The following is a 12,602-nucleotide window of genomic DNA, read 5'->3' as shown; positions in this document are numbered from 1 at the left end:
TCACTGTAGGTGGGAGTTGTGTTATCCTTTCCATCTTTATACTGGGAGGATGCTGTAGACTTGCAACCTTCATCAATTAGTTCAGCCTATAACCACCTCTACCTCTTCCATCTGACAACACTGGCACATATAACACAAATCGTCGTCTCTTCAGCAACAGGTAGAGGTGTGTTTGGGTCAGATTATTCTGGCATTTTAATAGAATTTCTTAAAAATAATGGATGGACTCAGTTAGTGTCTTCCAGGTATAAACTTCCTCATAATAAAGGACAGTTCTAGGAAAAAATAAATAGCACTATTTTCATTTTCAGAGCATTTTATTGTATCACCTCTTGTGTGCTTAACCTAAGAAAACGGAGTAGTTATTGGTGTATCAGTACTTGCTCAAGTCAGTCATTCCAGAGTTGTAACTTCCCCTTTTCACTTCCTGTAGGAGAAGCAAAGCTCTGCCCAGCAGAGCGTTCTGGGCTGTGCAGTGACAGTTAGTATGGATTTGAGAAATTAACTTTTGTTTACCCTTCAACTAATAAATACCCAGAGCTGAAATACAGAATCCTATAAACTGACAGAATTTCACTTTTCTCTGTATTTCATACTACTGTTAAAAGCTGTCAGTAACATACAGGCTTCCTAGATATTACTTTTGTTTTTCTTCACCGTGATGGGAATTAAAAAAAGAAGTTATGTAGGACGGTAATTCCAAAAGTTTAAGGGCACTTTTATGTGGGGATGAGCAATGAGGTGGTATTCATGATGATTCTTTATAGCATGCAGTTTTAGGAGACCATTTGTCAGGTTAACACGAGAAAATAGGAAAGAATTAAGCAAAATAAAGTGGAAATACTTCTGTAATACAATTAAAAACAAAAAGATGAATGTATCACAAATGAAGTGTATTTACAGTGAAATAAATGTTTCTGTGTGCAGAATCCCCTACTGTTCAATCATCGGACAACAGTGAGGAGGCACGATCTGCAGAGTCTTTCTGTAGAGAGGCTTGCCAGTACACCAGTGGGTAAGTGGCAGTTGCATTATAGCATTGTGTTTTCTTAGAAAGGTGGCAATCCATAGGGATAGACCTGAACAACACACAAAACAGGAAACAAAGTGTTAATTTCATACAGGGAGTTAGCACAATGCCTTGTGCTTTCTTCTCATAACCCTGAACACTGAGAAAAAGGAAACTGGTGAAAGGAAAGCTTTTAGTTAAAATAGCTATATTATGTGGACAACAGAGTAAATTCTTAGTCTAAGGATGAAAAAATACCTGCATCCATTCTGGAGAGAAACACAACTAACATTAGTAGTTATTTTTCTTTGCCTTCATTGTTTGGGGTTTTTTAAAGATCTCTCAATCAGGGATAGAAGCCAGAAAAAAGGAAATAATTCTACGATAAAAGGGGCAGAAACAGTGGCTTATTTGTTTGAGCATTAATGCCCATCTTTTCAGACTTTTGTTTTTTAATAGGTGTAGCCACACACTCTATAGTACTTCACTATCTATATGTGTAATAAACTAGAAAATATAGATTCACCCTCTAGAAATTCTGCTTTGATTTATCATCACCAAGGCTAGTTGCAAAGATGTTTCTCAAGGGTTGACCATGCTACCCACTTGTCTAAAAGTTTTAAGTCTAAATTTCTAAATATTTAAAATTTGGTATTTAGAAAATAGGACTGACTTTTCTGGGACATAAGCTTAGAATCATAGGTGCTGTGCGTCTTGAAAAATCAGGTCACTGTATTGAGGTGTCTACAGAATTGAATACCAAAGTTTAGGCAACCCAGCTCTGAACTTTTTAGTGTTTTAATTTCTGTGCATGCATTGTCATCTTCTAACTCTGACCTATCTGTGCTTAAACAGCACAATTTGCATAGTAAGTTTGAAGTGGTCTGTGATGTTATAATCTAGCTTTACAGGTTGTTGCTGAGCAGGTCCTGGTCAACATGTGTGTGAATATCCTGTTCACATAAATGTGAATTTCATTAAGTGTAAAATTTTTAGAAAACAGGGATACACTAAGTTAAATTTACTATGAAATTTAGACTAAATGCTCATATCGCACAAACTACAAGAATAATTACTGAGATGAGTATCACTGCAGTATTTTTTGTCAAAAAGGGGATTAGTATAGCTTTATTTTAAATGATCTGAGTGTTACTACTGTGACTTCCATAATGAAGTATAAAGTATTAATCTTTTAATTCCTGAAGAACATTTATGTATGTTTGCATGTTTGTTTGTCTCATTTTTGAGTGGCATTCAAAACACTGAATGAAAAACTTGCACTCTTTCAAAAAAACTACTGACTTTCTGTAATAAAAATGACCATTGTACGAATCAATTGCTCTGTGTGGTACTGTGTTGCCCAGTTTAAATTAGGCCATCTTGAGTTACCTGGGGATAACGGCTGTGTATCGGCTATTTATTTTTTTATAATTCTGAAAAATGTAAGTTAAGATAATTTGAAGGCTTAATGTAAGTGTTCTACATATCTCACTCCTTAGGCAAAGGGGAAGTTGGAAGTTAGGTGCTGGAGGCTGCGTTTCACAGAATTTGGGGTACATGAGTGTTGCTTCTACACAGCTGCCGTTCTAGCAATGCTAACCCAAATGTGAAAGTGCTAGAAGGATTTGCACTATGAACTACTGCAGCTCTTTCTCGTTTGTGTATTGCAGTTGCTTCGGTCAGGATATTCCAGGCTGGTTTGTGTGGGATTGTGTTAAAAAAGGCATCATGCCTTACCTTCGTTCTGCTGCTTTATTTTTTCATTATTTGCTGGGAGTTTCTCCACCAGAGGAACTACTACAAGGTAAATACGAGAAAGCAACTATATCTGTATATCGGCTTTGTTTGCTGTTTTCTTGGAAGAATGGTTTTTTAAAATGTTCACATTAACTGTTGATGCATTAAAGTTAAGAGTTGGAAAGAAAAGGAAATACTAATTTATATGAAGGGGCAGGCGTGAGAGGCTGAGTTGTCTTGGTTTTCTTTGCATGGAAAAGTTATGTGCAAATATGTGAATTATCAATGATCTATTGATAGTAAGTATTTGTGGATACAAAGATTCTGTGATTTGAGGATAATTCTAGGGGCTTAGATTACATCACCTGAGAAACAGCCTGGAGTATATTTTGAAAAGCAACAACAGCAAACCTTTCTGTGCAATTGCTAATGTTAGTAAATCTTAAAGACATAGGGATTCAGCAAAACACAGCCAAGTAGACATAAAACACATTATAAAACTTAATCCTCTACCTTGAAGGGTCATAACACATTACAGATACTAAACCCAAACCCGAATATTTTGTCTTTTGTCAAAATATTTATGAAACAGAATCATTGACTATTTGGAAAGGAGAACCAAAATTGCCATGAACAACTGAGACAAAATATAGCATATTAAATTGATTTATATAAACTGTGAACTAAGTTTAAATTTTATTAGGACCTAAGAATCAAAATCTCTGCTTGTTGAGATATGCTATTGTCCTTACCATTAGTCTGCAACTTTGATTCTATAGGGAGGAGTCTTCCTGGTGAGTCTGCAATGCCATTTTCTGTAGCCGAGCCAACAAATGACCACCCAGCAAGCTATTAAATTACCCCAACTTTATGTAGAGTGTTTGCACTGATAGATCATAGCAAAATTTAATATCATTGCGGGCAAAAAAGATAGTGAAAAGCTACACTGTGGTTAGTACAGAAATCTATTGCACTAACATGCATTACATATTATGAAATAATTTTAGCAAGGAATTCTGTTATTACAGTGACTTGTGCATGACTTGACATACATTACCATGTAATTTTGAAGTTTAAGTTAAGCCTAAAGCATATTGTCAGCTAATACAAATTATTATACCTCTCAGTAAGTCAGGGGAATTACATCCAAGCTAGGAGCTATGCTGAAGCTGTAAGATACGTCTTATTTAGTGGAAAAGGGACTTGGAGATTTCTAGTTTTGAGTGAATTATTCAGCAGTGGTGAAACACTTTAACAGTTGCTCATGTTTTCTTTTTCTTTTGCAGTTTCTGAAGAAGGGCAATTCAAGGCACTTTGTAGTTATCTCTCTCTACCTACCAACTTGTTCCTGCTCTTCCAGGAATACTGGGACACAGTAAATCCACTGCTTCAAAGGTACTAACTGCGACTGGGCAGGCCACGTTTGTGATGGCCCTATGGGAATTCTGAATCAAATTTTGTTTATAAATGATTGAGCTCAAATTCGTAGTAGATTTCTAAACATCTATTTGATGTTCTCAGGTATAGTGAATATCTTAAAGCACTTCAAAACCAAAGTTACCATAAACCTTTGCCTGCATGGTATAACACTTACTTCATTGGCCTATTTTTAGTCAGTCTACAGAAAAAAATGCTGATTGCATGAGGTATAAAATAAGAACATGGAAAACTATATAGCTGGCAGGGTGAGGCTTTGTACTATTTCTTCTCCAGATTTCCAAAATAGGCTGATGAATGTCAAAGCTCAATGGTTAAAAGGTACAATTTGAGTATTATGGACATTGCAATCTAGCAGTAAAGAAATAATTGATCAAATTAATTATTTAAAATCACAAGCAAGAATAAAGAGACACCACCCCACACGCACTAACTGAGAATAATTCAGCTATATTATGTTGGAGCATGTCTCTATGTATTTAATGTGACTGAGCTCTTGGTTGCATTAATTATTATTGCTGGTTCTTGGCAGAATTCTCTGGCTCACACTAGCTTTTTCTGGGTTTTTATTAACCTCTGTTTGTTGTCTAGATTCTTTCAATTCAGGGACATTTTGACCTGTTGTTTGACATGTTGACCTGTTGTCTAACTTACCTGACTCTCAGTTTGAGTCATTTTTTAAGTCTGGATGACTTACTTAAAAAATTCCCTACATGCAGTTTTTCTGTAATTAATTGCATTTGTAGTATACTTAATTACTTGTAAATTAGTAGCATTTTCACAAATTATTATAGTTTTTCTTTTATGTTCCTACATGTTTGCTCAAAGACATAACAGTGGTTATGAGAGAACACAGAGGATAGGTGCTTGTGAGCATTAGAAAACAGTCACTAGAGGTAGGGCTAACAAATTGTAGTGCTCCCAGTCAAAGATAGGGGTTTCAAGTGGGAGGCTACATATTTAATAGTAACAGTTGTCAAATCATCATGCAAGTTCCCATATGTTTTTTTGAAAGAGTCTTATTTCAGAAGACTAAATTTGATGGTGGTTGAGAAATGTGTTAAATGAAGCATGCTAGATTGACCATCTGCTGCAGTTCTCTCCCTTCTCTTCATCTTTGTGGAAATAACGTAGAAGATATCTTAAGACATACCAATTCCTCTGTTTAGCAACTTGCCAATAACTACCATTGCTTTCGTAGACACATTTGGCCATTCTAAGCAAGCATAGAACATGCAATAAAGCATTGTAAAGTAACTATTGGGTGATGGTAATTAAATAAACACAATAAGTATTTTCCTAGTATAGTGTATAATATTTTCTTACACTGTGGCTTTCAGCTGATCCGTTCCAAAAGGAGTTGTGTATTGTATCCCACTTTGAGAATGTGAATGAGTTGAAGACTGACTGCATTTTTTAACTCTGGGTTTTCATGTCCATATAGATAATTTTAGGCATTGTTTCCACATATGTTTTTCTCCTGTATACAAACTTAAATTCTTTTCCTGAAGCAAAACTGTAAAGAATAGCTGTTTCTCCTTGTGAAGTTTTAGCTAGAACTATCAGTGTTTTATCTGTGCTCTGTGTTTGCTTATTGCTTACTAGTTTAGTGATCCTAAATGTACCTTATTGTCAAACATTGTAATCTGCAAATGCTTGTTTGAAATAGGTGGTGTACTGACCCAGTGGTGTTAAGTTCTTTGAAGGGGAAAAGTATTGCAATAAGGTAAGATTGGTTTTGTTGTTGTTTTTTCTGCTGTTGTTAACTTAAAACTGTTGAAAGAATGAAGTGCTTATTGTTTCTCGTTAAAGGAACTCTTTAAATGGTTGTGTGTTATTCCTCATTCAGTGGCTCTTCATAGAGAATGTATAACACGGTTAGACAATTTATCTAGCTTACTCTAGGATAAAACAAAAGCTAACTGAAATATGAAATGTCTTTATACATGGAGGTTACTTATTGATGAAATTTAATTTCATCGTGTTTGCTGGAATATAGAACTGCTGAAGCTCCCATGTGGAACCTCTCACTTGAGCTTCTAGGACTGAAGAACTGCTCTAGAATTGCACAAGTGTGTAGGAAGGACTGAAAGCTAAGCAGAAATGTATAGCTCTCTGTTCTGTTTTTTGCTTCAATCTTTATTATTCTCATAATAGTTCTTTCTCACCCAGGTATCCTAGGAAAAGAAATAGCTTAATAGAGCTTCCTGAAGACTATAGCTGCCTTCTGAACCAAGCCTCTCAGTTTAGGTAAGATGTGAGATATATAGTTGTTTTCATAGGTATTTTGCCACTTTTAGTCACTTATGTTCTTGCAGTTAATGTAACTGGTGTTAAAACTATGTACAGGAATCATTTTACAGAAGTGAAGGCACTGTTACAGTTACACTGGTCAATACTAGCACATTCCAATTCTAAATCTGAAACACAACAGCTTACTGAATGAAGTCACTTGTGTTGGATAGGATAACATATGAAACCATTATAGCTTAATCTGCTGGTCATTTTTCAGCAGTGCAATGGGCATTTGGTTTGGCCATCAGCCTGAAAATTATTTTTTGCACTGGACACAACAGGCCCAGAAGGTTGGCACAGTTTTATGCCAGGAAGAGTGAATCATAGGATAATTCAGGTTAGAAGGGACTTGAGCAAATCATCTAATCCAACCAACTGCTCAAAGCAGGTATCCTGCAGATAACGTATTTCAAGCAATGTAAAAACATAGCCAAATGAGGCAGATACATGAAACATGATTATGACATAGTATGTCTTAGGGGTTTTTTTGGAGGTTTTTGTTGTTTCTTAAGGAACATTACCTGTAGTTAACATTTATTTTAAAGTTTTAATTCCTGCAGTAACGTTCTGGTTATGCTTCTTCTAGATGCCCGCGGTCTTCTGATGATGAACAAAAACATCCAGTATTGTGTTTATTCTGTGGGGCTATGTTATGTTCCCAGAATACTTGCTGTCAGGAACTGGTGAATGGGGAGGAGCTGGGAGCCTGTACTTCTCATGCTCTGCAGTGTGGAGCTGGAGTCTGTATGTTTCTCAAGTAAGTAGCTAGCCAGGATTTAATGTGTTAGATGGAAATACTTGAAAGTAAAAATACACAACATTGTCAAAGCACTTGATTCTCTTTGTCCAAGATGAAGAAACATTGCTTTGACCTAAAATAAGCTCACCAAAAAGTTAAAAACCTGCTGGGAGTTGTCTTGTATTTTTAATGTAGCTATTTTTTCCTTAAGAATCAGGGAATGCAAAGTTGTCCTCATTGAAGGTAAAACAAGGGGCTGCTTATATCCTGCTCCCTACTTGGATGAATATGGAGAAACAGATCCAGGACTGAAGTAAGTAAATATTTGACTTTCTTTCTACATTTCCATTTTGGTATCCCTTTCTTTCTTACACCCATTAGACAACATATTGTTCCTCCTACCATTTACAGCACTGTAATATGTATCTTTAACCTGGTGAACTTGTTTAACTTAAAATTCCTAATGGCAGCTTCCAGTCACAAATAACTCATTCATGATGGAAAAATACGCTTTTTTGGTACTATTAAACTTCTTTACTTTTCTCAAGAATACTCTGTATGCTTTTCATCACAAATGTGCAACTGCCATTGCTGAAATGTCATCTTGGAAATGGCAGGTCACTGCTGGTCACATGTCAAATTTTTTTCATTCCCAGTAGACTTGTTGGAATTGGGTGTTCATACAAGTATTTCATATATTCTAGCTATGGTTAAGAGCCTTAATGCTATACTGTGAATGGAACAGTTTGTCAGTTGCTGTTCTGGTACGCTTATTGGATATTCTCCTTTTTTCTTCCATGAAGAAGAGGCAATCCTCTGCATTTATGTCGGGAGCGTTACCGGAAGCTCCATCTGCTATGGCAGCAACACTGCATCATAGAGGAGATTGCTAGGAGCCAAGAAACAAATCAGATCTTCTTTGGATTCAACTGGCAACTGCTCTGAGTCTCTTGATTTTTAGTCAAAACTCTTACTTTGGGCAGTGCTTTGGAAAAGGGAAGGAGGGTGGCAGCAAATAATCCACTCTCAAGTGGATTCTGTAGTTCAGACTCGATGGATTCTCTAGGTTGGATGTATTACTGACACACCGAAACAAAAATCTCACATCGTATGTTTTGCTTTATTTTTTTCTTTTCCCCAAAAGAAACACCAAATTATACAATTACTACTGAACATCCAGGTTCAGAAATATTTCCACTTTTTTGAGGACTTGTAATTGTTTCACGTGTTTCAACAAGGACAAGCTTCCCAAATGCTGTGCTTCAGGGCACATACCACATTTTTGTCTCTTCCATGCCTTGAGAATATACCCGAATGGTGTTGCTATGGAAAAGCCTCCTTTACTTTCTCCCTAGGTTCTTTTCCAAAGCTTAGTGAAGCTTTTAAATAGGTCAGGGTCTGTGGCATAACATTGGAGTGGAAATGGTGCCAGGCCTTTAGTAATCTGCAGCAACAGGTACAACAAACATTCAGTTGTACAGAAAAAGCCTTCATTCAGTTATGTCCTGGGATTTAATAAGAGTTTTCTTTAATAAACTCTTTAAAGGAGAAGTATGGGATAGAAAGTGCATGGGGGAATTACCATCTTGCTTGTTGCATCAAAAAATAAAGTCTGTGCTTTTTGCATTGCCAGAACTGCACTTTATCTAATGAATTTGTTCTCTCTTAACATTGCATATCTTAAGAGGTCTAGGGCTACACCATTTGGCTAGGTTGTGTTTAGTTTTACTTCTTTTACAGTTTGTTTTCTGAGATTTTCCCCAAGACCCCAACATAAAAATACTGTTAGGTAGTTGTAGTGTAGCTCTGCAAGTTATACAAGAGCCAGAGACTTCAGCGAAGTAGATGACCTCCAAAACTATCACTGGGCTAAAATTAAGGCCCAAAAAGCAGCAAGTTTAGAATCAGAAATTAGTTCGTTTGCCCATATTTGAGGAATTTTCCACTCTTCATCCTCTGTCACTATTGTTTGGAGCCCTTCCTACATAAATGAACCTGTATGTTTTGGGGGGCATGTTCAGTGCCAGTTAGAGCAGAAGAGGGGCGGGGGGAAGGTGGCTAAGTCTGTCTCTTTGCCCTTCAGTAGTGAATAGCACATTGTGATTGAACTCTCTCAAGGATATGTGACTGTGCTTCAGTTCTAAATGTTTGTTGTTCTGTTTTCTGGATTTCAACCATAATATACGTGAGAGAACTTGTAATGTGATGGGTAAAAATGCTTTCCCAGAAAACCCCGTTTCTGCACGGAAGTTTGAAGTTGTCAGTACTCTAAATTTCCCCACCCTTTGCCATTTGGGTTCTTTTGTGTCATTTTAATAAGACTTCCAAGGGGAGGTTTTCAAATTAATGTCATTACTGTCTTGAGAGCGTGGTGGTGTATGATTTCTTTTTGTTTGTTTTTCTACTGATTGTATGAGAGATAGTAGAATCACAAATAGTGATTTAGATTTAAATGTCATTGTTCTAGCTTTTTAAAGTTCTTAGAATACATAGGAGTGCACTGAACAGCACCATTAACATCTAAACATGGAATACCAATGAACTCAAATATTGCTCTGATTTCAAAGACTTTTTTGTAACTTTTGCTATAATCCTCCCCTGGTGATATAAATAGTTGGCTTTGGTATATTTTTCAGGTATTCTGTTTCTTGCAGTTAAGACCATTCTCCTTATTTTGATTCTTTCAGTTTTTAAACCTGAATATGAAACTCTTTAAAGACAAACATTAATTCTGTCAGTCTTCTCTAAAACATATTTGAAATGCATTCTGAATTTAGAACAACAGTTATCATGAAAACTTGTGTTCAGTGGTGATTTCCAAGGACATCAGAACACTTCTTACCAACAAAAATATCGGATTAAGGCTAGCAAATGTATGCCTCATTGATACCGAAACTGTTCTCACTTACTGTTTCCCTCTGATATTTACCTATTCATTTATCAACAACTTTCAGTTGCCTTGCACTTCACTGGTACAACAATTCCGTTATCGAATATGCAGTGAAATCACTTTATTTTGTTTTCTGTCTGAACTGTAGCATAGAAGGACAGGAGCTGGGCTGAGCAGGTGAGCTCATCTTTGAAGCTCTAGAAATCTCTCTGTAGCTGAAGAAGAGGGAGAGGAAAGTTGCATCTTTCTGTATGTTTGCACATACTAATTTAGCAAATGGGCTCCCGTATCATTCACTGACTAGTGTGGTCATCTTTCATTTCATAAATTACTATGCAGTTTTGTTCACTGTGAGTATAATCTGTATTTAGTGATCGCAAGATGCTTATGCCACTGATTTCCGTTCCATCCAAGCTGACAGGAGAAGTTATTTGATAATGCACATATTGGTATCTTTAATTGCAAAAATGTAAATTTGAAACTTGTATAATGTTCTCGTGCTTTTGAAATAAAATATCTTGTATATGTATATTTAAAAACAGGAAATAAAGTAACTTCTCATAGACCATTCAATTTTTATTTGGAGGCGCTTTGACACTTCAAGGTTCATTTTACAAGAGCATTATAGCAGCATCTGTCAGTATGGAAAAGGAGCAGAGGTAGTAAATGGTTGGTAAACAATATCAGTTATCCTGTAGTCTGTGTCATCAGTGAACCAGTTAGTAATGCTGGCATGCTTTTTCTTATTTAAAGAAATATTCCCCTTGGAATGTGTCCTAGCATTTTACAGCTGCGAATTCCTGCAGTGTCTACCTCAATTTGTAAAAGAAGTCTTAAGTACAGAATTTAATATTCAGATGTCCTTACACTGATTAGTTGAGTGATTCTGGGTTTGTAGCTTCTCAAAGGAGAACTGGCTATCCTGTCTGTCAGATACTTAACCTCTAGGAAGGGAAATTTTATGGTGCTGGTCTAATGTGTTATGTGATACTTTACTTTAAGTTTTATTACAGAGATGAGCAAAGAGCCAAGAAATCTTTGACATAGAAATGTCAAATGTCAATGTTCCAAGCTGCTGGCGGTCGTCACTTCCTTGCTGCTTTGTCCTAGCTTTGGGCACCTTGGAGCTTACAGTTTGGTTGTTGATGGTGTTACTCTCTATGCTTATTCCTAGTAAATGTTTTTTAAGAACCAGCTCCTGAAAAGGCAAAAGGTAAAGGTAGATAGATTAAACTCTGCTAGCAAAAATGTCATTAAGAACATTGGAACAAGAAGACCATTCACTGGGGAGAAAATAAAAGGGGAGTAAGTGGGCAGGAATCCACAGCACCATTTTTTGCATAGTAAAAATCTCAAGGTGCAGTGTATAAATGTACAAAATTATATAGAAGAGAACTCTAAATGCTTTGCTTTATGGTTGAAATCCACTTTATTTTCTAGAACAACATCCTTGAATTGTCTCCATTGTAAACTAGTCATATTTGTAACACAATATCTCAGTTTGTTACTTGGATTCTTTTAATGTATTACTTGACAACATCTTCAAAGAGACTTTCTTCAAAACTGAAAGTTGTTTCATTTCTGTGGCACAATGTCTTTTATTTGTTTTTGTCTGTGTATTGCAGGTGGGCTAAATTTGGGGATTGGTACAGAAAACAAATGGATAATCATGAAAATCCAGTCCTATACAAGTCTCTCAAACCCAGCTATTTCTAATCCCAGCTACACTTCTCTAAACTTACATTCTGTATCATTGAAAGCCTACATGGAAAATAAGTTATGTAAAGGAAATGTGTGTGAAGGAGAGGGAGCTGAAATTCAAAGGGATTATATATATTATTTTGTGTAATGGTGAGTAAGAGGAGACCAGGTGTAAAGTTAAACATGAAACATTAAAACTGCACCTAAGTTTCGTATTTATTCATTTTTATTCTTCATTTTTATTTCTGTGACTATTGTTCATGAGATCAGTGTCAAAAAAAGGAGTGTGGTTTGGGCTGTTGAATTACAGTACAGGGTGTCAAACAACTCAGAAGCTGTCAGAGTTAATTTAGGAGGCTTCTAGGCTCTGTGCTTGAGTGGACGAGCCTCAACAAAACGTGGCAGAGCAGGTAGTGGGGACTGTAGATTTCATGATCATTTCAAATCCTTGCTATCTTTGTGAAGATCTGTGGTTAGTCTTTTACAGCAGACTGCAGAACCTTATGTCTCCTTCCTCTTAGTAGTGCCTGAAATGTAATATTAGCCTCTATTAGCATGAGAATTAGTACAATTAGTACAAGAATTGACATACCATCTAGTAGCTGGAGAGAGGTCATCCCAATGTACCAGGGTTTCCATTTGAAGGTTACCGTGAACATACCGTAGCAGCCTGAGGAGTAATCACTCCAGATGATAAAAAAGCCTCCAATCTTCTTTCATCCCATTTTTCTTTGTGAATCATGCTGACCTTTACTACAAGTGGCAAACCTGGTGTATCTCAATCTCGTGATACT

The 12,602-nt window shown here is 36.4% G+C and overlaps 1 protein-coding gene across 6 annotated transcripts in view; it reads left to right on the top strand.

Moving 5' to 3' along the window:
- Window positions 1–12,500, top strand: part of UBR1 (ubiquitin protein ligase E3 component n-recognin 1) — a 69,714-nt gene extending 57,214 nt beyond the window's left edge. For 3 of the 6 annotated variants that reach the window (XM_030481444.2, XM_030481443.2, XM_030481447.2), the window contains 9 exons: window positions 10–166; window positions 928–1,015; window positions 2,680–2,813; window positions 4,033–4,141; window positions 5,853–5,909; window positions 6,356–6,433; window positions 7,065–7,235; window positions 7,429–7,530; window positions 8,021–10,672. In XM_030481444.2, the coding sequence (XP_030337304.1) occupies window positions 10–166; window positions 928–1,015; window positions 2,680–2,813; window positions 4,033–4,141; window positions 5,853–5,909; window positions 6,356–6,433; window positions 7,065–7,235; window positions 7,429–7,530; window positions 8,021–8,162 (1,038 nt within the window). In that variant the 3' untranslated portion in view covers window positions 8,163–10,672. Of the gene's footprint in view, window positions 1–9; window positions 167–927; window positions 1,016–1,873; window positions 1,991–2,679; window positions 2,814–4,032; window positions 4,142–5,852; window positions 5,910–6,355; window positions 6,434–7,064; window positions 7,236–7,428; window positions 7,531–8,020 lie in introns of those variants that run through there. The other 3 variants (XM_030481448.1, XM_030481445.1, XR_003990812.1) reach the window with 3 other exon arrangements.
- The last annotated feature ends 102 nt before the right edge of the window (window positions 12,501–12,602 follow it).

Source organism: Strigops habroptila, chromosome 4, assembly GCF_004027225.2.
Source record: "Strigops habroptila isolate Jane chromosome 4, bStrHab1.2.pri, whole genome shotgun sequence".
Classification (NCBI taxonomy): Eukaryota; Metazoa; Chordata; class Aves; order Psittaciformes; family Psittacidae; genus Strigops; species Strigops habroptila.
This window is presented reverse-complemented; position numbering and strand designations above follow the sequence as displayed.